Source organism: Penicillium riverlandense (assembly GCF_028828495.1).
Source record: "Penicillium riverlandense strain IBT 135883 chromosome Unknown utg000002l_segment0_segment0, whole genome shotgun sequence".
NCBI classification, from domain to species: Eukaryota; Fungi; Ascomycota; class Eurotiomycetes; order Eurotiales; family Aspergillaceae; genus Penicillium; species Penicillium riverlandense.
This window is the reverse complement of record NW_026643195.1, coordinates 140,874-168,337: the sequence shown is the minus strand read 5'-3', so window position 1 is coordinate 168,337 and position 27,464 is coordinate 140,874. Positions and strand designations below refer to the sequence as shown.

The 27,464-nt window shown below is 54.4% G+C and overlaps 8 protein-coding genes across 8 annotated transcripts; 6 read left to right on the top strand and 2 right to left on the bottom strand.

Annotated features, from left to right (window-relative positions):
- Positions 1–390: 390 nt before the first annotated feature.
- On the top strand, positions 391–1,953 carry gfsA (glycosyltransferase family 31 protein; the record flags this gene model as incomplete). Its single annotated transcript, XM_057193766.1, has 1 exon — positions 391–1,953. One exon carries the CDS (start codon positions 391–393, stop codon positions 1,951–1,953), a length of 1,563 nt encoding a protein of 520 aa, XP_057055121.1.
- A 1,507-nt stretch (positions 1,954–3,460) lies between these two features.
- On the top strand, positions 3,461–4,215 carry N7474_002350 (uncharacterized protein; the record flags this gene model as incomplete). Its single annotated transcript, XM_057193765.1, has 3 exons — positions 3,461–3,700; positions 3,760–3,894; positions 3,952–4,215. The coding sequence occupies 3 exons, from the start codon at positions 3,461–3,463 to the stop codon at positions 4,213–4,215; spliced, it is 639 nt and encodes a 212-aa protein (XP_057055120.1).
- Positions 4,216–5,528: 1,313 nt separating this feature from the next.
- On the top strand, positions 5,529–6,268 carry N7474_002349 (putative glyoxalase family protein; the record flags this gene model as incomplete). The annotated part of the gene is made up of 4 exons (XM_057193764.1): positions 5,529–5,662; positions 5,746–5,751; positions 5,904–6,100; positions 6,192–6,268. The coding sequence occupies 4 exons, from the start codon at positions 5,529–5,531 to the stop codon at positions 6,266–6,268; spliced, it is 414 nt and encodes a 137-aa protein (XP_057055119.1).
- Positions 6,269–6,792: 524 nt separating this feature from the next.
- N7474_002348 (uncharacterized protein) lies at positions 6,793–8,777 on the bottom strand (the record flags this gene model as incomplete). Its single annotated transcript, XM_057193763.1, has 3 exons — positions 6,793–8,391; positions 8,446–8,676; positions 8,736–8,777. The coding sequence occupies 3 exons, from the start codon at positions 8,775–8,777 to the stop codon at positions 6,793–6,795; spliced, it is 1,872 nt and encodes a 623-aa protein (XP_057055118.1).
- Positions 8,778–9,033: 256 nt separating this feature from the next.
- Positions 9,034–9,841, top strand: N7474_002347 (H(+)-transporting V1 sector ATPase subunit E; the record flags this gene model as incomplete). The annotated part of the gene is made up of 3 exons (XM_057193762.1): positions 9,034–9,066; positions 9,124–9,635; positions 9,691–9,841. The coding sequence occupies 3 exons, from the start codon at positions 9,034–9,036 to the stop codon at positions 9,839–9,841; spliced, it is 696 nt and encodes a 231-aa protein (XP_057055117.1).
- Positions 9,842–10,134: 293 nt separating this feature from the next.
- On the bottom strand, positions 10,135–12,587 carry N7474_002346 (uncharacterized protein; the record flags this gene model as incomplete). The annotated part of the gene is made up of 7 exons (XM_057193761.1): positions 10,135–10,860; positions 10,909–11,062; positions 11,115–11,193; positions 11,246–11,372; positions 11,427–11,479; positions 11,529–11,630; positions 11,681–12,587. 7 exons carry the CDS (start codon positions 12,585–12,587, stop codon positions 10,135–10,137), a joined length of 2,148 nt encoding a protein of 715 aa, XP_057055116.1.
- Positions 12,588–14,263: 1,676 nt separating this feature from the next.
- On the top strand, positions 14,264–18,928 carry N7474_002345 (uncharacterized protein; the record flags this gene model as incomplete). The annotated part of the gene is made up of 3 exons (XM_057193760.1): positions 14,264–14,731; positions 14,791–17,966; positions 18,022–18,928. The coding sequence occupies 3 exons, from the start codon at positions 14,264–14,266 to the stop codon at positions 18,926–18,928; spliced, it is 4,551 nt and encodes a 1,516-aa protein (XP_057055115.1).
- A 1,159-nt stretch (positions 18,929–20,087) lies between these two features.
- N7474_002344 (putative tRNA-splicing endonuclease) lies at positions 20,088–26,594 on the top strand (the record flags this gene model as incomplete). Its single annotated transcript, XM_057193759.1, has 4 exons — positions 20,088–20,110; positions 20,164–26,317; positions 26,370–26,450; positions 26,508–26,594. The coding sequence occupies 4 exons, from the start codon at positions 20,088–20,090 to the stop codon at positions 26,592–26,594; spliced, it is 6,345 nt and encodes a 2,114-aa protein (XP_057055114.1).
- Positions 26,595–27,464: the final 870 nt, after the last annotated feature.

Genomic DNA, 27,464 nt, shown 5'->3' with positions numbered 1-27,464 from the left:
ACATCGGTCTATCGCTCTGGACGCATCGTCCAGCCGCGTTGGTTTCCTTGCCTTGACACCCTCTCCTCTCCCCTGATCTTTTCCGCTCCCGACTTCCTCCCTCTCTTGGACCGTGTCGCGGGTCCCGACGCTGCCAGCCTCTCGTTGAATTAAAAAAAAAGAAACAAAAAAGATCTTTTCCGGCAACTTTGATCTGCCTGTCACTCTTTCGACAAAAGACTTCCACACTCGTTTATTAGATCCGTGCTTCCGGGTCTGCTTTTAACTTTCCACACTTCAGCTGGCTCACCTCGCCCCCAGAACACATACCACCCCCGGGCTCCCTGAGAGTCCCACTGTCATCCACCCTCCTCTTACATGTTGGAAAAATCATCTACTTCCCCCGTCAGAATGCCTACCTTCCGGCTGAAGACGGCGTTTCCGTTAATCGCCCTGGTGTCCATCGCCATCTTCTTCTGGTGCATGGAACGCTACGACCGGACGGCCTTTCTGCGGTTCAAACACCCCATCGATCGGGTTAGTTCGGCTGCCAGCCAAAAGTTGTCAAAATCGCCAACCCAGCCCTGCGAGGTCGACCCGGGTCTGGAGGCCCCTCTCCCCTTCTACGAATGGCTCACCCGCAAGAACTATACCCGCGCCTACTTGCGCCCCCGCCATGTGGATGCCCACACCGAGTTCCACACCCTGGAGGAGATTGAGCAGCCCGTGTTGCCGCCCATGGTCGCCCTGGAGCGTGGAATGACCATGTCTCCGGAGAATGATAAAGAGATGGTCTGTCCGGAGATCGTCGATGTCACGGTGGCCAGGGACGACGATCTCGAAGAGACCTCCAAGATCCTGTTCGGTTTGGCTACCACCGTGGACCGTCTCGACCGCTTGCTTCCTTCGCTGCTTTACTCGTACGGCAACACCAAGGCTGGTCTTCTCGTTCTGGTTCCGGAGTCGGATGACGACCTGGAGAAGCAAGAAATCTACTTCCGCAACCGTGGCCTGGATGTCACCCTCAAGGCTTCCCCGTTGGACTTTACTGCGCGCTACTTTGGTCTCGTGGAGGCTTTTACCGATCATATCAAGAAGCACCGCCCCCACACCACCTGGGTCAGCTTCATCGATGACGATACGTTCTTCCTGTCCCTGCCGACTGTCGCCCAGGAATTGAAACTGTTCGACGTTAAGAAGAAGCACTACATCGGTGCTCTGTCGGAGGCCAGCTGGCAGGTGGATACCTTTGGTCACATCGCTTTCGGTGGCGCTGGTGTCTTTGTGTCGAGGCCGCTGCTCGAAATCCTGATGAAGTACTACGATGAGTGCCAGTCGTGGGGCGAGCAACCCGGTGACCAGAAACTTGGCCAGTGCATTCAGAAATTCGGCGACACTTCCCTGACCCTGTGGCCCTCGCTGTTCCAGATGGATATGGGTGACCCCGTGGACGGTGTGTATGAGTCTGGCCGTAAGATTGACACCATGCATCACTGGAATAGCTGGTACACCAAGGACGTGGTGAAGATGACCACTGTGGCGGCCGCGGCGGGTCGCAAGTCGGTGCTGCGGCGCTGGGTTTTCGACCAGGAAGAATTTATCAACGAAGCCACTGGCGAGACATTGCGCCACTTTTGGGTCCTGACCAACGGTTACTCCCTCATCAAATACACCTACGGCCCGGGTGTGCCGGACGATGCGATCAACTTTGATGCTACCGAGAAGACGTGGCCCGAAGACCCGCGCGGCTACGAGGACCGCCTGGGTCCTCTACGGCCCGCTGAGGAGGACGGCATCAACAAGGACCGGTGGTTGCTCCACGATGCATTTGTGGTGGGGGACAACGTCCACCAATTCTATGTGCGCGAGGAAGATGAGGACCACAGCGTGATTGAGATTGTCTGGCTCGGCCCCAAGGGCGGCGGCGGAGCTGAGAAGACGAGCTCCTACATCCGCGGCACCTACCAACAGTGATCTCGTGGGGGAAAAAGGCTGGTCCTTTGGAGGGACTGATGGTCGTACATCTTCACTTCGTTGCATATGATTTTCCTTGCTTTTATTTTATTCCCTCACGACCCACGCCACTTCTCTCTCATCGGCAGCCCAATACTCTACCGCGCCCCTCCACTTTCTGATCTGTTCATTTGTCCGGCGTTGCATTGGCGGAGTCCCGTATGGTGCAGAACCTGGTGGTTTTGTTGTGTGTGTGCGCTCTCACTATATCCTGACCGGACACTCGACATTGTCCCATGGCTTTTTCTTCTTTTTCTTCTGCGTTTCTTGCGAGGCCGCACCGGCTCGATCGAGTGCCCGCCCCTCCCATCCTGGCTTGTTCGCCTATTTCACTTACTTGTTTTCTTTCCTACCCGTGCCATTCGGTCCGCCGGGGCTCTTTTCCTCTCCCCGCGCCTTGCATTTTTTGTAAAAATAGACTTGTCCGCACGACCGTGTTTGGGTCTGCGTTGGCGATTGGCGTTTCAGCTTTCAATCATGCGAAGAATATGATGAGTTCGATTTATTTTTGTGTCTGGTAGACTCCTGCTTTCGGTTTAGAGTCGGATCGGGCCGAGGAAGTGCAGGGAGGAAGGACATGGGGATGGATTGTCTCTAGATTTGACTACTGACAAGTCTAGTCATTATTCGTAGCCACACTACCGATAACTCTCCGTCCCACGGTCATTCCATGATCCAATGTGATCTCACATTATGGCCTCCGTCCACCTCCTTTGGGGCCAAACCCAAATCTTCCGCGTGCGGCTGAAGGGGCAGATGCCTCCGCCCTGCCTCATCCGAGTATGTGGAATGTTGTTTTCGGGAAATATGTGTACTATGTATGGAAAACGCTCACATATTTCGAGATTGGCTGGCTCTGCCGTGAACCCATAGTTAACTAGTTAACGATTCCGTGATTACTCCTCTTCTCGGTGGCCAGGCACGAGAGGCCAGAACGCCCGGTATCGGCGCTTGTCCTAAACCGGGCAAAGTACGGGGCGAGTGCGTTGGCCCCCCGCCAATCAGGGGAAGCTTGGGAGGGGTTTGTGACAGTACTTTACGAAAACACCGTCAGGAGGATATCCCGAGTATGGGAGTAGAGAGGTGTAGGGGAAGGGGAAAAGGATCCAGAAAGTGACCGAAAGAAAGAGTGCAATGTAGACTTTCTCCCCCTTCCATCTGCCCATTCTCTCCCCTCGATATCGCTCCATCCGGCCACGCTTACCGTCACATCCCCGTCACATACACGAGTCACCTGACTCCCCCATTCCCACACCGCCTGCCTGTCCCAACCCGCACTTTGCCTTCTTCGCTCTTTCTCCCCCCTTCCCTCCTTCCCACCCTGCGATCCCAAAACGCGTTACTCGATTGGGCCATCTTCTACTTCCCCCTCGAGATCATACCCTTTTCGGTACTCAAACCAACCCAACCACTCGTGCTTTCATCCTCTTTCTCTCTCTCCTCACCTTTACTCTACTTCCCATCCACCATGGCCGATATGTCTGCGGTCGGCGACGAGAAGCTTTCCCCCGGCCACGATGACCTGCAGCAGACGGGCAACGGCGCTGACACTCGCGGCACCAAGCGCGGTCGCATGAGCGCCGAGGACGATGATGATGATGATGACAAGCCCGGCCGTGAGCGCCGCAAGATCGAGATCAAGTTCATCCAGGATAAGTCGCGTCGCCACATCACCTTCTCCAAGCGGAAGGCCGGTATCATGAAGAAGGTGCGTCGCAAAATGTCCCCCCAACACACACCCCTCCCATCTAATCTTTCTCTCCCTAGGCCTACGAGCTGTCCGTCCTGACGGGTACTCAAGTCCTGCTGCTGGTCGTTTCCGAGACGGGCCTCGTCTACACCTTCACTACCCCCAAGCTGCAGCCGCTGGTTACCAAGGCCGAGGGCAAGAACCTCATCCAGGTAAGTCATCGCGTGTCGTTCCCATCAGTCTCGCATCTTATCTAACCTGTCTGTTAGGCCTGCTTGAATGCGCCTGACCCTACCGCGAACGAGAACGGCGTCGAGGGCCCCGAGGTCCCCGCCGAGGCGCCCGAGGATGTCGGTCACAACGCGCCTCAGGGCGTGCCCCGGCCTGCCGGTATGCACCCAGGCTACATGACCAACGAACAGCAGCAGCAGATGGCCTATTATCAGAATCTCCAGCAGCAACAGCAGGGTGGCCAGTATCCCGGCATGCCTGTGGGCAATCGCATGCCGCCCCAGCACCAGCCCACTGCTTAAGGGATTGATGTGATGCGCTGCTGCTTCTCTTTTCCCTTTTGTGCCCCCTCCTCTCTCACTCTCTCCCCTCGACATCCTGCGTTCATTTGATACCCGTCCATCTGTCCTCAATCCTCTTCACCGTGGAAGATAGGTTTGCGCGGTTCTTTCCGTGCTCGTCTATCTTCCTTCGGTCTGTTCTTGTGTGTGTCACCTGTTGTATATTGTGAAGTCAGCACGTTGAGATTCGTTCGATTCTCTTCCTGGCTGATGGTGTCCTCGTCACAAACAAAGAAACCCTCTCAAAGAAAAAGGCGAAAAAAAAATCATCTTTATCCCCTCAAAAGAAAGAGAAGAGAAGAGAAGAGCGCAAGCATGCAACCTCCCTGCAGATTACTCTAGCTGTTTCTGTTCCGCCCTTGACCACTCTTCCTAGACCAATGGCGGAGGCAGTGGTGTTCACGGTGCATTGATTTGTTGGCGAAGCGGTTCTCACTACTACTCACCCAAATGTTTTCTTTTCCTCTTTTTGTTTGCCCTATCCCAATGACCCCCATTATTTCCCTCTTGTTTCCTAATCTCTGTTATGTGTTTTATCTCTTTTTCCTTTTTCTTTTTTTTTTCCTCCTCTTTTTCACTATGACTTCCTGTCACCCGGTCGCTTTCTTCCTCTCGGTTGTTGCAGCTGTCGCTAAAGTCTGTCTGTCCCACTGGCTGTGTTGACTGTTGACTGCTGCCCCTTCCCCCGGGCTTTCTGCTGGACTTGAGTTTTGCTTCGTTGGCAGGAAGGATGTCTTCATGTATGGTACGGAGAATATCGGAGCCTGTTCTTGGGTTTGAGTGCAATTCCCTCGTAGTGTAGGTGTTGATTAACGACGGGTCCGTGTAGATGTGGCTTTCATATGCCTAAGAATGTGTGGAAATAATGATTACCGTCCAAGATGAGGTATACGGACCCAGACAATCAGGTCTTTGCATCTCAATGGATGCATAAAGAACCCAAACAAAATATACTGATTGATGCAAGGATCTGCAGACCATCTACACAATCCCAAGAATAAATCCAACCCACCCACCGGAGGGCAATAAAAAACCCCGGCCTCACTTTTGCAAACTAATCATAATCCCACGCCGAGATAGTTCATGACTCGGAATTAGACTTCCGGCTCTTCTAGCGGAGGTAGAGGTGTCACCATTTTTACTTATACCCGGGGATCCGATCCATCTTTCTTTCCTTCCTTTTCCTCCCCACATCTCCAATTCCCTCTCCGACAACCAACGACGGACAGACAGTGTCTCACCTCCTCCCCGACTGACAGATTGCCCTGCCCAGCATGATCACCGGCATCGCGCATATCAACCTCACCGTCCCCGCGGAGACCCTCGCCCAGGCGGAGGAGTTCTATGGCGGGACGCTTCAGCTGCAATCGACGCCTGTGCCGGAGTTGCAGCGGGGGACGTTAGCTTGGTATGTTATTTTTTGTCTTGCAGCACCTTAGTCAGTCAAACGCCGAGTCATCGCTGGATGCTATGCTATGCTATGCAGTGCAGTGCAGTGTAGGTTAGGTGTAACTACACGGTAGCTACATTTCAGCATGACGACTTAATATCCCCCCACCTTCCGCCCAATTGAAATGCTCCATACACATACAACCCTCCAATATCTTTCATGACTCCTCAATAACAAAAATAAATTAAAAAAAAAAAAGGTTCAACATTGGCACCTCAGGCCAACAAGTGCACGTCTCCTTCGGCACGACAGACCCCGCGGGAACGCGGCACCCGTGCTTCAAGCTCGGTTCGCGCGAGGACCTGGAGCGTCTCAAGACAAGGATTTACGAGCATTATCTGCGAAAGGGCCCTGCTGCGCCCATGGCGGCGGACATGCCGGGGGAGGTGGATTCGGGTATGTACTTCTCCATCTTTCTGAAGCACTGAGAATGAGGGAGGAGGGAGAGAGAATGTGCTTTGCTGATTTATACTTGAACAATCAATAGGTGCGCAGGGGAAGGAGTATCCGAAGCGATTCTTTGCCAGGGATTATGCGGGGAATCGGTTAGAGTTCACGCTTTGATCGTGGGATCTGTCTCTGTTGTCATTGGCTTTGGTGTGCGAAGTGATTTATATCTGTGCATGATTCTTCACAGTAGTATCTATCCTATGTAGACCAGGGATTGAACAGGGTTCCACAGTGGCTCGGTTCGATGCAATTACAGGTGTGAGGTACTGGCACTGCAGTTCAAGTTCCAACGTGTAAACGGCGTATATTCATCCAGGCATATATACTCAACACCAACTGGTGACCAGGCTGGGCTGTCTTAATAGCCACAGCAGAAAACAACAAGAAGCCACCCACGGTGTGGCTCTGTCGAGAAAAACAAACGCTCTCTTACTGTACATGACATGACATGACAAATATCCGTGGATCGGGTGGTGAGAAGACGAAGCCAAAGTCCTCGACTGTCCGTTTGTTGAGTCGCTGGGAGGCTGCAGGGTGATGTGAGTTGGGCGTGGGGGTTGAGGTATGGGAGAAGAGAAAGATGTTGGGAAAAGGTATCAATCATTCCGTCGACGGAAATGCTATTATTATGCGAGTCGCTATGGCGGCGATGACGACGACGGCGATAGTTTGGCCGAATCATTCTCTCCCTGCGGAATCGGGACAGACTGCCCGTTCACAGGGCGGGTCGGTGGGAGATTAATCTCAGAGCGTGGCGACACGGACCGCTCATCATCCGCCTGGGAGGTGCTCGTCCATTGGGTCCAAAACTGACGACCATGTCTCCAGGCGCCTGCGAGGGCTCTCCTCGAGCCTGCGAGGAGACCTGCTCCTGCGTCTTGCGGATCGTCGTGTCTGTGCCGGGCATCGTCGCTGTCCTCATCTTCCTGGATTGTGCCGTACCCCGCGACCTCTTGCGGGCCAGTCGAGGGGCTTAAGCTCCCGAGTACTCGCCGTTTTCGTGGGGCAATTGCGGCCCCCAACGGAGGCGCCGATGGACGCCGCCACCGGTTGTCGTATGCATAGGGCGGCACTCGGCGAGTAGCCCAAAGATGGCCGTGAGTAGCTGGGCCAACGGTTGAGTGTCGAGCGAGCCCGTGGCCGGGGCTGGTCAGCGTCGCACTGCTGCTCGTGCTGCGTGGCCGGTCCGTAGACCAGCGCATTTGCGCATCGTAGTCATAATCGGAGTCGTCGAGTTCGGCCCAAATGGAGGCCGGGTCCAAATCAGTCGAATTGCGCTGGTCAGAATGCGGAATCACCGGCAGACTCGGGGCTCGCGCTCGATGATAAGACGAAAGACGGCGCGGACGAACAGTGGAATGAAGGAGTGGCTCGCGTTCCCCAATCTGGGCCTCTTCGTCGTCCCGGCCATCCAGCAGCGCGGTTCTCGTAGGGGAATGCTCCTCAACAACGGCCATGCCGGGGCCGAGTCCGGTTTGCGTGGGCCCGACCACGGTGACAGCGGTATGGCTGTCGATATCTTCGAGTCGCCACGACAGACACAAAACACCGCCCAGGAGAATTATTGTCCCTAAGGCAATGAGGCCGGCATGGTATCCCGCTAGCTGGGAGGCCTGCCGGAAGTAGATGAGACCATCCAGGATGGCGATGATGTTGTAAATGCAAAATACAAACGGATACAAAACACTCGTACTGCATAGCTTCAAGCCGCGGTGCAGATAAAACAGCTGTGTCAGTGCCAGAAAGATCATGGCCAGAAGAATCACCCACGACTGCCAGCGGTTGAACTGGTTTACGCGGTCGACCACCGTGCGCACCAACAGCTCCACGGCCGACTTGGCCATCAGCAGCGTGTGAGCCGACAGAATGCCACTAACCGATCCATAGCACATGCCTCGGATGAGCTTGACGCGGGCCTGTAACCGTTGCAGGTGCGGCGCCAGATAACCGGAGGCGGCCGGTCTTGCCCGCGACGATGGCAAACAGTACCTCAGCAGCTTCGAGCTTGCCAATATCACTGCCACGATCAACGCCGTGCCGCCCATCCACAGCAGGAACGGACGGCGCTGAAGGAGCTCCAACAGCTGGTCCAGAGTATGTGCAGGCTCCCCGATGGCGCCGAATGTCCCAATCAGCACCGCGCCGATGCACACCAGCACGGTGCCCGCGAGTGAGTATCGAGTGAAGGGTTCCCCGAGGATGACCGTCGCGAAGATGGTATTGAACACTAGTCCCGACTGTCCCGAACTCTGTTAGTTCATGTGATTTCGTAGCGAAACGAGGATACTGACTGCCTGCAGCGTCGAGAGGACGGGGAGCGGAAGCGTAGTGATCTGGATGGTACTGCCCACGATATTGGAGATGACAAACATGGCCATGCCCAGCTGCCATCGCCGCCGCTTGTAGGGTGGTCTGCGCACATCGTACGGGTGCTTCTCGTCCTCCAGTAAATGCGACTTTCGCTGAAGCGTGAGCCCGATGGCCTGGAGACTGGTCGAGACCAGCCCGACAAGCACTCCGATCTGGTTTGTCCATAGATGTTAGGGGCGTAGCTTTGCATGCAGAATCGCGGCCCACTTACCGCGACACTGCCCTGCGGCGACAGGTCACCTAGATTGCCCATCGTATATGCATGGGCGGGAGGAGAGAGGAGGGTGGAAAAGGAGGCATCAGGAGAAAGGTCTAGCGGAAGAAAGCCATGGTTGTTGAGAGTTGAAAGAGAGTTGACAGTAGAACAAGGAACAGAAGGGAGTTTGGCTGGGCTGGATGCGGTCACGCCAAGAGTCACCCGAGCTTAGACTCTCTCTCTCTCGGTCTCTCCCTGCCGCCACGTTCACCCTCCATTGACCCAACACCCGGAGAGCACACCACCGCCCACCATGTCTCAAAGCCATGCTCTCTCCGACGACCAGGTACTACCGTTCACTCCGAAAATAATGAACCAGACTAACCGATGATTCGTTGTAAAGGTCGCGGGCGAGCTCCGCAAGATGACGGCGTTCATCCGGCAAGAAGCCCTGGAGAAAGCCCGGGAGATCCAACTGAAAGCGGACGAAGAATTCGCGATCGAAAAGTCCAAGCTGGTGCGCCAGGAGACCGCCGCGATCGATACCCTCTACGAGAAGAAGTTTAAGCAGGCCGCCATGTCGCAGCAGATCACCCGCTCGACGCTGGCGAACCGCACCCGGCTGCGCGTGCTGGGCGGTCGCCAGGAGCTGCTGGATGAGCTGTTCCAGAAGTCCCGCGATAAGGTGTCCACCGTTGCAGAGAGCGACAAGAAGAAGTATCAGGTTATGCTGAAGGGGCTGGTCCTCGAGGGCTTGTACGACCTTAACGAGGAGAAGGTGTCGATTCGGGCACGGAAGAAGGATATCGATGTTGCGAAGAAGGCGGCTGAGGAGGCGGCCAAGGAGTTCAAGGATAATGTTGGCTCGGATGTCACCGTGACGGTGGATGAGTCTGATCCGCTGCCGGAGGGATCGTAAGTTTCTCCCTGTCTTTCTGGCTGAATGATCAACTGATAATGGGTGATGCAGTGCCGGTGGTGTGATCATCGTCGGTGGCCAGGGCAAGATCGATATCAACAATACCTTCGAGGAGCGGCTGCGGCTGCTGGAGATTGACGCTCTCCCAGCGGTTCGGGAGACGCTGTTTGGGAAGAACGAGAACCGGAGATTCTACGATTAGTTTTGGTTCGCTGCGTCCGCCTTTGCCGCATTTCGTGTTCTATAGTTCGGTACTTCTTCCTCGCTTTGGTCTTCGAGATAGAGAAGGATATTCATACACAACTCATACTTGCTCTGAATCGAGCTTTGTTCTATTATAGCGAGACTGCAATAATGTAGTAAGAAATGTACTCAATCATCATCAGGTGGTCATCAGGTCATCAATCATGAACAATTGCCGAATGGAAAATAGGCTGGGGAGAAAAGGCAAGATATTGGGCGAGAGAAGACGGCGGGTGTTGCTCCATCAAGATATCAACCGCTTGGAGGGATTTCATGCTGCTCGTGTTCTCGAATGGGCATCTCAGCATTTTTTGGTAGTGAGACACCCGGCTCTGGCGTTGCTGTTGCTGTTGCTGCTTCGGATGGAGACTCGGTTCCATCAAGCTCCGAGGCAAGCTTTGATTTGAAGAACTGTTGAATATTGCCGTTGGCATGGCCGTAGTTGTGAAACAATGTCTTTTTCGGCGGCGGGCGTGACCGGACCGCATAGATCATGCGGTAATGCAAGGCCTCCAGGGCCTCTTTGGCCAACATCCGTTTGAGATGCGAGGCGCCAGAGTCCTCGATGGCGCTGAAAATCTTCTTGACTTGGGTAGCCAGCTTATCGATGGCGGCGTCGAAATCTCTCTCCGCGCCGACGGTGTCTTTGTATTTTACGTCGAACAGGGACGAATCGATCGCCACATTCAGTAGAATGGTGATGGCACTCAGCTCGCCATAGTCGTAATCACTGTTCGTTTTCTGTCGTTTCATGTTAAACCGCTGGTCACGCAACAGAAGTACCGTGATGCGTTTCAGGTCGAGAGCCACTTCTGGCGGCTCTGTCAATGGTGAAGAGGTCTGCAGCAAGAAGGCAACTGCAAGTCGGCATCGCAGCAGAGCGATCCAGTCGGATGTTGGTAGTATATGCTGCAGAATGCGGCTCTGGAAGTAAACATCCGTGATGGTCTCGTAGACTGTTGTACAAATTCGTTGCACCTTATTTCTGTCAGCTTGCATATGCAAAGAGGGCAATACTGGCCATACCAAATCTTTACGGGTGTCCTCCGGCGTATACCGCAACATGGAGTTGATAGCACTTTCTAGCTCAGCGCAGACCAGAGCGTCGGCTGTCAAGGATGCGTCAAGTGTGAGGCGCAAGAGTACATGGATAGCCCGCTCCCGGGTGTCATCGCCGAAACTGAACGACTCTCAGTCACCGACATTGAGAAATCCGAGAAATGGGCACTTACAGGTAGGCAGCATTGTTGAGTGATTTCAGTACCGAGAGGAAAACGGCACGATCTTTGAGCTTAGGTTTTGACGTTGTGTCTGTTACAGAGGGTCAGAGGCATTCAAAGTAACCGTGGGAGACGGGCCTTACGTGATGGAGGGTCAGTTTTCACCGGTTGGGAGAGATCAAAGACACACGGTTTAGCTCCCATGCGTCTGAATAGATCATCAATGTCATCAGGACCAATGAGCTCTGCTACACGTTCTGCTGTTGCATGCTGTTGCCATCATTAGCACTGATGGATTGGATCTTGGCCGCTCCTGTGACAAACCTCCAACATTCGGCTGTAAGCCTGTCTCAGCTCAATGCGAGGCTCTGAGGAAACTGGACAAGAGTCAGCATTGATCTACAGCAATAATGGCAGGTGGCGCACTAGATTGAAAAATCCATTTAACAAACTCGTCTGGCAGAGCACGCCTGGAGAGAGCGAATTCGAGGATGCCCGACTGGAATGCGCGCTCACGGGATTCGGGCTCTATTCATTCAGTCAGCGTGAGAGCCACCAAGGATAAATGTAAATCATACCCCGCAACATAGCCAGGTGAGTCCCTGGAGGAAACAGGTGTTGAGGGAAGTCTGGGGCTGGCGGCAGCTTTTGGTCATAATCAAAGAAATGCCAAACCCGGTCCTGTTCGAGGGCTTCGGTTCTTCGCACCGCGTCCATAAGACGTTGTAACCCAGACCCTTCATCGTTATCACCGAGGGCAGATGTCAACATTCCTTTGTGTAAGACTTGCTCGCCTGTAGACGTGTTGTTGTCCGGTTGAGGCTTCGCAAAAGTAGCCTTTACTTTGGCAACGCTCGCCTCGATTTCATTATCATCGACCGCAGCGTACACGAGAGAATCGAGTGTGTTTTTGTACTTCGGGGCCGTTTTGTACAAAATGCTCGTATCCGGCCGCACGGGAGCTTCTTTTTGTTCTGGCTTTGATCTCGGTTTGAAAAATTCCGCTGGATCATCGAGCGAGTATATGGAGTCTGTATCTTCCCCATCCGAATTGGTGACCACCTCCTTGCCACCTTTCAGGATGCGCTGAGAAGCGTTGAAGCTGCCACTGCCAGTCGATAACCCCGCAGTCGACTCGATGCTCTGGAAGCTTTGGGATGGGGCGGGGGAGTCGCGGATGTCATCTTGGGTGGGTGTACTTGAAACCTCGAGCTCGTTCCGGAGCTGTTGGGAGGCTTGATTGAGGGCCGAGGACGACGGCGGGTCGCTGAGGGGTGACGAGGATACGGGAGGGAACTCGTTGTGCTGTTCGGGAGGTGACTGGCTCGACTTGATCCGGGAGAATGCCGGGCGGTGGAAGAAGTCGGTGATAGTGCGCATTGGGGGCATCACAATCGCAGCGAGGAGGACCTGATTCCAAAGGTTGCTGGGCTCATCGCGTCGGCGCGTTGAACCGCCGCGCGGGGTCACGTGTGGATGAGTCATCGTGGGCTTTGGTTCTACAACACAGGTCGTTATGATGAAATCGTGTTGATGATGATTAATGTGATCGAATTCTGGTGTTGCTGGATGTTGTATACTGGTGATGAATCATTGTCATCCTCTTGGACGAGTTGGGAGAATGTTGATCCGTGGATCTTGACGGGAGATATATATTGGACGTGTTCCAGTATAGATTGGCACCAATGACCAGAATCCCTGTTCTATCCCGGATATACTTCTCATTTCTCGGCCACCGGAAGCCGACATGACTATTCACTATTGATATCTTGATCCCTACTGACTTTCCCGACCGTTGCCCATCTCTGGTTGTGGCTCTAATTTAGGTTTCCTGGCCCGATCCACCATAGTTCGGGGGCGATCCGCCGCTGACGAGTCTGGCAGCACTGCAATTATATTCAGTCAGGTCCACTACTTCAGTAGTAGACTTGGAATTAATAATGAAGGGTAGGGACGAACCCTGGAATCGGTCCTCCACCTAAGATGGTGGGATTAATAATAAATGGAGACTCTCTTATTATTTGTCTCCGCTCAGGATTGCCGTCCTCCCAAGGATGACTGACGGTACACAATTAGTGCCGCTTGGCCAAGACATTATTCCTGACTAAGGGTGCCGACGGTGGGCCGGCCGTGCCGTGTCCTCCGGTTGTTTCAGGTGCGATGTTCCGAGAGACCAATTTAGGCCTTGGGAGGCCTCGTCCGTATTATTATTATGAATATTATTATGATTATTATTAGTATGATTATTATGTATGGTTCTGCTGACGGGGGTTACTGCCCCCAACCTGGCCCCCAACCTGAACAATGATGTCGTATGGACTAGGTAGCAGCGGACCGATGATCATGAATCCCTCCGCGGGGCCGTGCATGGATGGAAGTCTGGGGGGAAGAAATCAGATTGTGTCATCATCGCACGAGGAGGAAGATGGGACGAGAATAGGTAATTTGGTGTGGTTAGTTGCCACCGTCAGAAATTTAGACACGAACCAGCGTTGAGGCTGGAAGGCTGGAACGGGGGCTGGGTGCCAGGCTTGGCATTCGGATGAAGGCTGTCACAGCTCCGGGAGTTAGTCGTATTGACTCCCCATCAGTGGGAACTCGAGCGAGACAGAGGGGAAGGAGAGAGGTCCAGAATGATGCATTGTAAATGGATAAACTCAACTAGAGACCGAATGGTGGTCATGGTAATACCCGCCGAAGACCAGCAATGTCTGCTCGGGTTGGGCGGGATGGCGAAGCGCTGACCAAGCAGCGGTAATCATCGTCTCTCCCCTTCGAAAAAAAAAACGTGTTTCTTTCACTTCTCTCTGTATGGCCCCGTGTGGGTAAGACGTTCTCTCTATTTTGCTCTCGGACTTGTCTCTGCCTCTGGAGCCTCACGATTTGAACATACCTGTTCCCCCCTTCCCTCCTCCCCCTTCCATCCAGCCGGGTCTACCCTGCCATTCCCCCCCCCCAAAACAATCACGGGTATCGAGTCAAATCCCCTGCATGGATTGATACTCCCCCACACGCTCACATCCCTGCGACGGAAACAAACATCACTCCGACGGTGCTTTGCACACTCTCGGACTCCGGCTCGCTGGACCGGATGGTCGCGCGCTCCCGGCATCTTTAAATCTTCACGTCTTATGCCCGGCCTGGGCACATCAACAGCCTAGATGGCTTCCGTGCACTTCCCGGAGACCAACACCACCACTAACGAAGGCGACACCGAGGTTCGCGAGGTGACCAGTAATGTCTCCAAGCCGACCAAACGACAACGATGGGCCACCACACGTCTCGCCGGGTCCGGCGGCGTGCGGAAACGCGTCTCGATCTTGGACCGCTTTAACAAACGAGCAGAGATGAAGGAGGAGAAACGGAGGTCCGCACTCGGGTCCTCAGCGGGAGGACCACAAGTGAACGGAGAGGTGTATCAGGAACCTGGGCAAGAGAACAGAGCGATCTATTTCAACATCCCAATACCGGAATCTGAGCGCGATGAGGATGGTCATTTACGCATGGTCTATCCCAGGAACAAGATCCGCACCTCCAAGTACACGCCGTTGACCTTCATTCCGAAGAATATCTGGCTGCAGTTCCACAACATTGCGAACATCTACTTCTTGTTCGTCATTATACTCAACGTATGCCACCGCAAGCCCTTCATTTCTTTGCCCCCCTGCTGACAAGAATTATGTTCTAGTTCTTCCCAATTTTCGGCGCCAACAATCCCGGTTTAAACGCCGTGCCTCTGATCGCTATTATCGTCGTGACGGCCATCAAAGACGGCATTGAGGATTGGGGGCGGACAGTCATGGACAACCAAGTCAACAACTCGCCTGTATATCGCTTGGTTGAATGGAACAACGTCAACTCGACCGAAGACAGCATCTCCATATGGCGTCGCGTCAAGAAGGCCTGCACGAGGAGCACGATTGCCACATATCACTGGATGAAGGCCAATTTTAGCAAAAAGAAGGAGATCGAAGAGGAGTCTGCGGGTCCACAGCGTCGCGACTCGTTCGTGACCCTGGTGACGCCGCGCACGTCGATGTATTCGCAGCGCGACTCGATGGCTCCGAATGAGGTGGCCATCCAGATGACGGATGTTCCGGCGTCCCCACCTCCCGAAGTCCGTGAAGACTGGCCAATTGCAAATAACCAAGCGAGCGCGTTTTTGTCGCCCAACAGCGCAATGGGTGAAGGCGCAGGCACCGCCTCTCCAACGAAGAAAACGGGGAGTGTGGTCGACCCCTCCAAACAAACCCCCGGCACGGCGCGTTTCAAGCGCGACTATTGGAAGAACCTCCAGGTCGGGGATTTTGTTCGATTGTTCAATGATGACCCGGTTCCAGCTGATATTGTCGTTCTGTCAACCTCGGATCCCGACGGGGCTTGCTATATCGAAACGAAAGGGTTGGACGGTGAGACCAATTTGAAGGTCCGCCACGCTCTCCACTGTGGTCGCCAAGTACGACATGCCCGAGACTGTGAAAAGGCCGAGTTCTATATTGAAAGTGAAGCCCCGCAACCAAACCTGTATTCCTACAATGGCGCGATTCGCTGGGACCAGCGTGACCCGGCCTTTCCAGAGTCTCCCCGAAAGGAGATGGTGGAGGCGATCTCCATCAACAATATCTTGCTTCGTGGGTGCAGCCTCCGCAGCACCGAGTGGGTTTTGGGTGTGGTTGTCTTCACCGGACAAGAGAGCAAGATCATGCTCAACTCCGGCGCGACCCCGACCAAGCGTCCTCGCATGGCTAAGGATCTCAACTGGAATGTCATTTACAACTTCATCATCCTGTTCATCATGTGTCTGGTGTCGGGCATTATCAACGGTTTCGCTTGGGCTGCCCGGGACAAATCCCTGGACTTTTTCGACTTTGGGTCCTACGGGGGCACGCCCGCCGTGACGGGCATTGTGACGTTCTGGACTGCAGTCATCCTGTTCCAGAACTTGGTGCCCATCTCGCTGTACATCTCCCTCGAAATTGTCCGCACCATCCAGGCGGTCTTTATTCACAGCGACCAGTTCATGTACTATGACAAGCTGGGGATCTACTGTGTGCCCAAGTCCTGGAACATCTCGGATGATGTCGGACAGGTCGAGTACATTTTCTCCGATAAGACCGGAACCTTGACCCAGAACGTGATGGAGTTTAAGAAATGCACAGTCAACGGCGTTTCATACGGCGAAGCGTACACCGAAGCTCAGGTCGGCATGCGGCGTCGCGAGGGCTTCAACGCTGACGAGGAGGCCGCTCAGGCCCGCGAGCAGATTGCTGTTGATGGACAGAAAATGATAGAAATGCTGCGTGGCATCCATGATAACCCTTACCTGCGCGATGAAAATCTCACTTTCGTTGCCCCAGATTATGTGTCCGACCTGCAGGGCCGAAGTGGGGAGCAGCAGAGGAAGGAAGTGGAACATTTCATGCTGGCTTTGGCACTCTGCCACACTGTCATTACGGAGCACACTCCCGGCGATCCTCCGCAGATCGAGTTCAAGGCCCAATCACCCGATGAAGCAGCTTTGGTCAGCACTGCTCGGGATTGTGGATTCACCATGCTTGGTCGGGCTGGCGACGATCTGCTTCTCAATGTGTTGGGCGAGGAACGCACGTACACCGTCCTGAACACCCTCGAGTTCAATTCGTCTCGGAAGCGTATGAGTGCGATCATCCGGATGCCGGATGGTTCCATTCGGCTTTTCTGCAAGGGTGCCGACAGCATCATCTACTCTCGCCTGGCTCGTGGCAAGCAGCAGGAGCTCAGAAAGCAAACTGCAGAGCACCTGGAGGAATTTGCCCGGGAAGGACTGCGCACCCTGTGTGTGGCCGACCGCGAGCTCACCGAGCAGCAATATCAAACCTGGAGTCGGGAGCACGATATCGCTGCCGCTGCCATCACGGATCGCGAGGAAAAGTTGGAAAAGGTTTCAAGCGAGATTGAGCAAGAACTGATGCTCATCGGAGGCACTGCCATCGAAGATCGTCTTCAGGACGGCGTGCCCGACACCATCTCGTTGCTCGCGGATGCCGGTATCAAGTTATGGGTTTTGACCGGTGACAAAGTCGAGACAGCCATCAATATTGGGTTCTCCTGCAATCTGCTCAACAACAACATGGAGCTGCTCGTGTTTAACATCCCCGAAAGCCAACCGGAGCAGGCGGAGAATGAACTTGATAAACACCTCGCGATCTTTGGCTTGACTGGTTCCGACGAGGAGCTGGTCGCCGCGCGCAAGGACCATACGCCACCCGAGCCCACACACGCACTCATCATCGATGGTGAAACCCTCAAGCTCATGCTCTCGGACGAGCTGAAGCAGAAATTCCTTCTTCTATGTAAACAGTGCAAGGCTGTTCTTTGCTGCCGTGTCAGTCCGGCACAGAAGGCGGCCGTTGTGAACATGGTCAAGAACGGTCTGAACGTGATGGCTCTGGCGGTTGGTGACGGTGCGAATGATGTTGCCATGATTCAAGAAGCCGATGTGGGTGTCGGTATCGCAGGTGAGGAAGGACGACAAGCCGTCATGTCTTCAGATTATGCGATTGGACAGTTCCGCTTCCTCCAGCGCCTTCTTCTGGTGCATGGCCGGTGGTCCTACCGTCGCCTTGGAGAGTGTACCGCCAATTTCTTCTACAAGAACTTGGTGTGGACTTTTGCGCTCTTCTGGTATTCGATTTATAATGACTTTGACGGCTCCTATCTCTTCGACTACACCTACATTGTGCTGGTTAACGTCGCGTTCACTTCCCTACCGGTTATCTTCATGGGTATCTTCGATCAGGACGTCGATGACAAGGTGTCTCTCGCGGTTCCTCAGCTCTACATGCGAGGCATTGAACGCAAGGAATGGTCACAACTCAAATTTTGGTAAGCCCGCCCCCTTCTGCCTCATCTGATCGGCCAAGCTAACCTTTGTATCCAGGCTGTACATGGCCGATGGCTTGTACCAATCGGTTGTCTGCTTCTTCTTGCCATATCTTCTATATGCGCCGGCCAATTTTGCGACCGAAAGCGGCCGCGACATATCCGATCGTGTCCGCATGGGTGTCTTGATTGCGACCTGTGCCGTCATTGCCAGCAACACCTACATCCTGATGAATACCTACCGCTGGGACTGGCTCGTCTGCCTCATCAACGTCATCAGTTCGCTCTTGATCTTCTTCTGGACCGGCATCTACACGTCGGTTCTCTCGTCGGGCCAGTTCTACATGGCGGCCCGGGAGGTATACGGTTCGTTGTCTTTCTGGGTCATGCTTCTCATGACGGTCGTGTTCTGCCTCCTGCCCCGGTTTGCGGTAAAGGCCGTCCAGAAGGTGTTCTTCCCTCTGGATGTCGACATCATTCGCGAGCAGGTGACGCTGGGCATGTTCAAGTATCTGGATAAGTTTGACGATTACGTGCCCCCTAAGGCCGGCGATGTGACCGCGGCGGCCACCACCACCACTAGCGACGAATCCGCGACCTCCTCGGAACTTAGCAAGCCAGTGCGGCCCGCGATGAAGCAGGACCCCGTCGCTACGGACGATGAGCGGCCCTTTTACCCGCCGTCCGTTGCCCCGACCGCCAATACGCATGTACCTCGCAGTCAGAATGGCAGTAATGGCACTAACTATAGCGATAGCCTACATCAATACCCACAGCCACAGGCGGTGGATTTCATTCGGCGGTCGGGAGAACGGACACGTCATTCGTTCGAACGGGCCCGACAGAGTTTCGAGGCGAGTAACGACTTCACCTCGGCCGCCATGCTCACTCGCATGGAATCCTCGCACCGTCCGTACGAAGATCCTTTCCGGACCCCCAACGAGACTCCGCCACCTGCGATATAAGATCCTCCTCTTTCTCTCCTCGTGACGACCCTTTTCAACCACGGTTTCCCCCCTTTTATCTTGACAAGCAATTTTCCTTTCTTTCCTCCACAGCACCCTTTTTATATTTCCTGATAGAGAGCAGGCGTTTGGTATACCTCATCATCACCTGGACGGCGGCCTGGCGCATCGTTTCCTTTTTCTTTTTTTCTCATACACTCTCCAACCAATCTCGTTTCCTTTCCCTTTCCCTTTCTTTTTCTTTTCTTTTTCTTTCTGCATGTTTCATACTGGCCTGTCTTTTCCCTTCACGTTGTACAAAAGCGTTTGTCTTTGTTTCTCTTGGACACGAGCACGACATCGACACGTGACGGCTGGTTTCCTGAGTTTTCTTCACATCTCTTGGAATCTCCTTGTTTCTGTTGTTTGGCACTGTTCCACCCCGAGACCGCTGTCTAAGAGGGGCATGACATTTCTTCATGTATGGTATTCACAGGTCTCTGTGATGAAAGTACTTAATGACTTCAACTGTCCTGGTAAATTTACCGGTAGTCCTAGTTCCTATACTTCTTGGGTGATGTTAGAGACACCTCTATGGACATAGCAGAGAGCGCATCTTTGATTTCAACATCATTACCATTACCTATAAAGGGCAACCATCCTTAAGACGACGTTTTGTAGACGTGTAGACGTCTCGTATACCACAATATCATAATGTTTCAAGCAGGCTAAAACGTCGCTCACACATTTGGATACAAAAAAGTAGGCACCATTGATAGACTGTCAAACATTTACTGACAGCGGATTGAGCCCCCTTCATTTATTAAACCCACAATTGCCCGTCCCCTTGGGCCTCTATCTCTACACTTCGTTCTCTCGATCAGGTTAAATGGGCGCGTTTGACGCGTTCTGACCGCCTTGGTCCCCCACCAATCGTAGTCCTTGTTGGTGGATTTTCTCCGTCGGCGTCCTTTCGCTCATCTCCAAACCCAACAGCTGCTTCTGGACGGGGCACAACTGAGGTCTCTTGGGCTTTGATGAGTTGCTGAAACAGGACATCTCTCCCCAGGATCTTTTCTCACTTCTGAGACCCGAGTGCGAGCTACACCGCTCCTCATTTGGAGATGCGCAGCGACCTTGGCACGTCAAGATACCCTGCTCGATGAGTGTCTAGAAAGCCATGGAGTTCGTGGGTGCGATCGGGTTAGTCTTTACGTACTGATATAGGATATCTCAAACTAACTGTCTTTGTTTAGAGAGCTGAAGGCCCTCCCGGAGGGTACCCATCTCCTTTGCCCGCGCAAGAGCGACGAAGACTACGGCCGCTACGATGAACCAGACAAGACGGACGAGTCAGGAAGAAGCTTTCGAGAGCTAGTGGCGGAGGCAACGGCTCGGAAGGAGAAGTTCCTTTCCTGCATGCGCATCCTGGCCTACAACGCGGACGGCGTGGAGGAACTCCAGACCTGGGTGTTGAGCAAGCTGGACGAGACGCTGGAGAAATGTGATCTCTGCATCAAGCACTACTACACCGGCAAGCTCTGGCTCATGGACCAGCTCAAGGAGGAGGACTACCAGGAAGAGGATATCGAGGCTTTTGCACAGCGTATCGATGAATGGGATATCAAGCGCATCACCCGCAACTTGACGACGGCCACGGCTCAGCTGCGAGAGGCGCGGCCGGAGGAAATTGGGCTGGCGATTTTGGAGCGAGCGGCGCTGCTGTCCATCTTCGAGACGCTGAGCTGTGAGGCCATGCTGCGCAGCGAGGATCTTCTCAAGCAATACTTCGACGAGCCTTTCGCCCTCATCCAGACCCGGCGGACCCTGAAAATCTCCGATTACATCCCCGCCGTCACTCGGTTCTTATTCGACCCCAATCAGACCCGCCACATATGGGCCATTCACGCATGGATTCGCTATAGTCGACCCCCGACCACGCTGGAGTTCGACTGGGCTCTGAGGGATGGGATTCTCAACGTCCTGCGCGCTGGCTCGCAGCTCAACCCACCCCAGGTTGGTGTTATTCAGCGACTGTGGCGTGGCATGCATGTTATCGTCAAGAAACTGGACAAAGAGCAGATCACGCACCAGCTCCGTGCCCTGGAAATCGACCCTCTCCGCCTGTCGGTAGACCATCTCGCCTTGCCTATGCCTGCCCTGCGATTCCTTCTGAATACGATTCAAACGTTTCTCGAAAAAGCCCCCGCCGACTTCTGGGACGCCATGCAGACCATCTCGCCGCAGGCAATCATGGAGCAGGCTTTCTATAACCCCCAATACGAAACATATCTCACGCAGCTCACCGAGGGCGAGCCATACGAAAAATCTGCCATGAAGGAAATGCTGTCCTGGATCACTCCGTTTCTGATGTCGCTCAAAGGCGCTGCTCAGCCATCGGCATGCCGATTCCTCGCATCGCAGCTGCTGGGCCGTTTCCAGAACGCGAAGTACCCCAATCTCTCCCGCTATCACTGTTTCCACATTGGCCTGAACAGCCTTCTTCATACCCTTCGCCGCTTCACCGACCACGAGGCTTCGCGAGGATCGGTTGAACGCATCGTGTTGGCCGAGACCATGGGGGTGGTCAGTGACAATATCACCCACATCCTCGAACCTCCGACCTTTGCCATTGAGGCGAGTCGTCAACAGGAGATCGGATCATTGTGTATGGATGTCGTGCGCAACACCCTGGCATTGGAATGTCAGTCACTGAAGAGCGATTACGAGGTCATCCTGAAACACAACACCCTCTCGCACGGAGTGTCCACGTACTCGGCGCCCATCTGGGATGCGGTCATCAAACATCTCCACCAAGATAACCTCGCCCTCTCGACGGCCGCGCTTTTGGGCATTCTCCCGCTTGTCGGCCTGGAGAAGTTCCCGACCAAGGGCGGAGACAATCCGGAAAAGACGCATTTCAACATGATTTATGGCCACCTCACCCACCTCTCCTGCCAGATCATCGAACGTCTGGCAGATTTCCGCCCGGAGCATCTGGATACCTTATTCCGTAGCCAGGATACCAGTAGCGCCCTGATCTCGACCCTGTTTGCCGCAGACCTCAACACCTATCAAGCCGCCGTAGATCTCATCAAGAACGTCAGCGGCCAGTCTGCACGCCGCGACGCTATATCCCACCTCCTGCAGTCCTTCTTCACTACAACGATGTATGGCCTGAGCTGGTCGTTCCGCCGGATATCCAATATGAAGACGTTCGCGCCCGCGCCACGGATGCTGCATACGGGAACAGACATTGTGGAGATTCTCTGTGATAGCCAGACAGGTATGCTGCGTACGCGCACTCTGGCCGACCGTCGCGAGGTGCTATCTATCCAGAAACTGTGGGAGTACCTATGGCAGGCCCTGACAACGATCTTCGACGAGACCGAGGCTTGGCACCTGCGTGGCAACGACAAGTCGGTGATGCTGGAGTTCTGTCGAGACACGATCCAGTTTGCCAATTTCCTCTTTGACCAATATGGTGTTTTCCTGGGCGCCGTGGGGGATGCAAGTACCGGGCAGAACGAGAACTTCCTCAAGTCGCCAACAACAACAATGAGTGCGATGGTGAAGTGGCTGCGTCTGAAGGACGAGTACCTGGCAACAACCCTGGTGGGGCTGGTGTCCAAGCTATTGAGGCGACTGGGGGCATTGAATGTCACCACTGTGAAGCAAGATGCATTGAGTTTTATTGAGGGCGTCGCAGTGAATGGGACAATCAAGACAATCCTCACCCCACGTGAAAAGGCTGAATTGGTGCGCGCTCTCGAGGCCTACTACAAGAAACCCGTCGTCACAGCTTCCACTGCTGCCTTCAAGAAGCAGAGCTCAATTACTGCGTTTGCCAAACCCGGCGTCTCAAGCCCTTCCACCCGAGTCACCAGCGAGGACGACTTTGAGGATGTGCCCGACGAAGATCTGCTTGCCCTTTCTCGCTCAGTTGAACTCAACAAGGAACGCCTCGCTGCCCAGGCCCAGCGCAAAGCCGAGAAGCCCTCCTCCAAGATGGCAGTGGGTGTCAAGCCGCCACGCTCTACTCTCGCCAAGACCCTGGTCGCCCCACGGCCCAAAGACGATGCCAGCAACGTCCTGTCCTTCCGTGAGAAGCGCGAGCGCGAGAAAGAGGCCAAAAAGAAACGCGACTTGGCTGAACTTGCCCGCCTCAAGAAGAACATGCCTGTTCGTGGGGTGGCCGAGCAGACGGCCGAGCAGGGTTCCGGCCTCAAAGGTATTGGTATCAAGGGTAAAGACCATACTACCCCTGCGGAGAGTATGATGGTTTCGTCTGGTTCTGATACAGACTCCGAGAGTGAAGATGAAATAGACAAGGAGCTATTCGGCGCAAAACCCAGGAAACCCGAGGCCGTGGCGGCATACGAGCAGAGCAAGAAACAATCCCTGCAACAGCAGCCGATCAAGAAGGCCAAGCGCCAACGGTCCATGAAGGATATGCGTGCCCGTCTGACCCCGGACCTCTCTTCTTTGCACCACTCTATCCTTTCTTGGGACTTCTTTTCAACTGGCGATCTCCCTCCCACATCGGATCGCACCGACTACTCCCTGGTCTCCAATTCCTTCCGTTCCTCCACCGACTACCAGAAAACCTTTGAACCCCTCCTGATCCTCGAGGCCTGGCAAGGTTTCCAGCAGGCCAAGGAAGAAGCCCAGTTCCGCCCCTTCGAGGTCAAGGTCATGTCCCGCTTGACGGTTGACTCGTGGATCGAAGTCAGCACCCAGCCCCTCGGTCTCCCACCCAAGGATTTCAGCCTGGGAGAAGGCGACCTTATCATGTTTTCCAACTCGTCCAGTATCTCCCCCGAAGCGAAGGTGCCACATGTGCTGGCGCGTGTGTGCGGTGTCAACAGGAAGAACGGCAAGCTGGAGGTCACATACCGCATGAACCCTTCTCAGAACAAGTTTCTCAGTACTTTTGCAACGGGCGCCACGGCCTGGGCAGTGAAAGTCACGTCGTTGACTCCGGTCGACCGCGAATATGGTGCCTTGATGGCACTTCAATTCTATGATCTGTGCGACGAAATCGTCACAGCTAAGCCGTCGCCGATCCTCACATACTCCGACACGAGGCTGCAGCCCATCATGGACAATTACACCATTAACCGTGCCCAAGCCAGGGCCATCAAGTCAGCCGTGGACAACGACGCATTCACCCTTATCCAGGGCCCTCCAGGTTCCGGAAAGACCAAGACCATTGTCGCCCTTGTGGGATGTCTCTTGAGCAATGCTCTGGGCAAAGGTGGGACACCGATTGGGCCGGCATACAATACCGGGCCAACACCAAGAGCCGCGACTTCTAAGAAGCTGTTGATCTGTGCTCCCAGCAATGCTGCGGTCGATGAGCTGGTAATGAGAATGAAGGAGGGCGTCAGGACAATTGCCGGTCGCGACGAGAAACTTTCGGTTATCCGTCTGGGGCGAAGTGATGCGATTAATACCAAGGTGCTGGACGTGACTCTGGACGAGATGGTCAACGCTCGTCTGAGCAAGGATTCAACCTCGGGAAGCGGAACCGACATGCAGAAGCTATACGAAGAGCACAAGGCAACGGATACCTCATTCAAGGAAATCCGTGGTCGTCTTGATGAGTGCCGCGCGAAGGGGCTGCCCCCACCAGACGAACTTGAGCGGGAGTTTGAGTTGATGAAGAAGAAGCGATCGCAGTTGAGTACGGCTATTGACAAGGCTCGCGATCAGAATCATACCTTGGCACGTAATGCCGATATGAACAAGCGGCGCATCCAGCAAGAGATCATCAATGGCGCCAATGTCATCTGCACAACCCTCAGTGGTTCGGGCCATGAGATCTTCCAGAACATGAATGTCGAATTCGAAACCGTGATCATTGACGAGGCCGCCCAGTGTATTGAACTGAGCGCCCTTATCCCGCTTAAATACGGCTGCTCGAAGTGTGTGCTTGTGGGTGACCCCAAGCAGCTGCCTCCCACCGTCCTGTCGAAGATGGCGTCGAAATTCCAGTACGAGCAAAGCTTGTTCGTGCGGATGCAGAAAAACTACCCACGGGACGTGCACTTGTTGGATGTCCAGTACCGTATGCATCCAGACATCAGCCGCTTCCCCAGCTTGACCTTCTACGACGGCAAGCTCCAGGATGGACCGGATATGGCGAGACTTCGCAATCGCCCTTGGCATCAGAGCGAACTTCTGAGCCCGTACCGGTTTTTCGACGTTCAGGGCATGCACCAGAGTGCCACCAAGGGCCACTCCCTGATCAACTACGCGGAACTCCAAGTGGCCATGCAGCTTTACGACCGTCTGATCACGGATGTCAAAGATTACGACTTTGCAGGCAAGATCGGCATCATCACGCCTTACAAGGGCCAGCTGAGGGAGATGAAGATGCAATTTACGGCTCGATACGGCGAGGATATCCTCAAGACGGTTGATTTCAACACCACGGATGCTTTCCAAGGTAGAGAGAGTGAAGTCATCATCTTCTCCTGTGTGCGCGCATCGAATAAGGGTATCGGTTTCTTGGCGGATATTCGTCGTATGAACGTCGGGCTTACTCGTGCCAAATCGTCGCTATGGGTTCTGGGCAACTCGCGGTCTCTGGCACAGGGCGAGTTTTGGAATGGTCTAATCCGCAACGCTCGCGAGAGGAATGTCTATACTGAAGGAAATATCGTCCGGGCCCTCGAGACACCGCAGTTCACGGGCTACAAGGACGTTGAAATGGCTGATGTTGATGCACCCGAGGCCTCACCAGTGTCTCGACCGTCGTCTGTGTCGATGGAAAACATGTCAGACTCTCGGTCGGTCTCGGTGTCTGTCTCCGCGCGCAACACTCCAGCTCCACCTGTCGACGGACCATCTGGAGGGCCGTCCGGTCTGGACGAGAGAAAGAATTGTGGTATCTGCGGAAGCCCTGACCACTTCACCTCGAACTGCGATAATGTGGATGCCAAAGAAGGTACCCACGGCAACTGCTACCGCTGTGGACAGCCCGGACACAACCGGCTGTTTTGCAAGGCCGAACGCTGTCTCGAATGCGGCGAATGCGGACACTTGTCGCGCAACTGCACATCCACCAAAACCCTCTCCAAGCAAGAGAAGAATCGCATTGCCCGCGAAGAGCATAACCGCCGAGAACTTCAAAAGAAGAATGCCGAGCGCCGAGACCTCAAGCACCAGGCCAAACATGATCCCAAGGTACCAGTCGTCCAGACCACCACGCACTCTCCACCACATGGGTCGAACAAATCCGACGAGGCCAATACTAGCTACAAGCGCAAGCGTACCGACACTCCACCGACTGCGTCCAAGGCATCGCGGCCTCGCACCCTCGGCCCGTCAGGACCATCGGGCCCGCCACCGAACGCCCCGAAGGGCCTGCGAGGCAAACTCGACGCCAATGCCCCACCGCCGGGAGTAAGTTGTCCCTTGATCTGTCCGTTCAGCATATGGGCTAACCTAGCACTAGGGATTGGTCAAGCCCTCTCGCGATGGGCCGGCCTATGCTCCCATGGAGAAGCAGCCGCCCACTGGACCCCGCGCCGAGCAGGTCAGCTTTTCATGTCGGGACCCAGAGTGACAGATTAGATTGCTGACTTGTATTTAGGCTTCCCAGAACCCACCTAGGCCCCGCCCCGCGATGATGCGCAAGAGGAAGGAAGTCGATCCGTTCATCCGTCCGAAGCGTCGCTAAACGTTAACACATTTCATCTCCGCATTATGGTTTCTACCCCTCTTCTTGTTTTTGTTCCATTTGCATATTCCATGGCGTATGATGCCTGCCTGCGAGACCGCATGTGATTGCTAGTGATGCATTTTCCCCTGCCCGCATTAGATGGCGTTGTATGAGTGTGTGTTTGAATCCAGTACTGTACACTACCTGGCCCTGGTCACCGACCAATTCAAACGGACTTTTGTTTCCCTGTACATTACGAGGATGCGCCGCGACGAGTTCTGTGCGTGTCCGGCGAACCTTGACTGGCACATCAGATCTGCAGTTGCATTAGCCGCCTTTCGAACATGTAGACATGACGAAAATCTCCGAGGTGACAGCGCAGGGCCGATGCATTCCGGGATTTAGAGGACTGACTGATCGACTGCGAGGTGGAGAGTTTTGCTCCATGACTTGCAGGTGGATCTGCCCCAGGTTACCGGTACCCTTTTTTTGACCCAGCCCGAGCTGAGATTTGGGGCATTAGGGCTCCGGCCCATTCAAGACGGAATGAGAGGCGGGTGGCAGTCGGAGATGACTACCCTTGCAGAGGACAATGGACACAATAACACCATGACCCAGGCGGCCCTATCGAGACAATCAATCGATAGTTCCCGCCAGTGAGAGGGATGTGAGGTGTCCATTCGAGATCACCAATCTCTGCCCATCTGTCTCTACCCGCTGCGCCGATCCCCAACTAGCGCGAACACCCAGGATCTGACACCTCAGACGTTAAATCCCTTGCGCGGAAAAAGCACGCCGAATGGACAAAGGACGGATTGGCAATCGACCCGTACCACGAAAGGCTGTGTCCTCCAAGTTCGGAAATGAGGCATCACTCGTCCTCTGCAT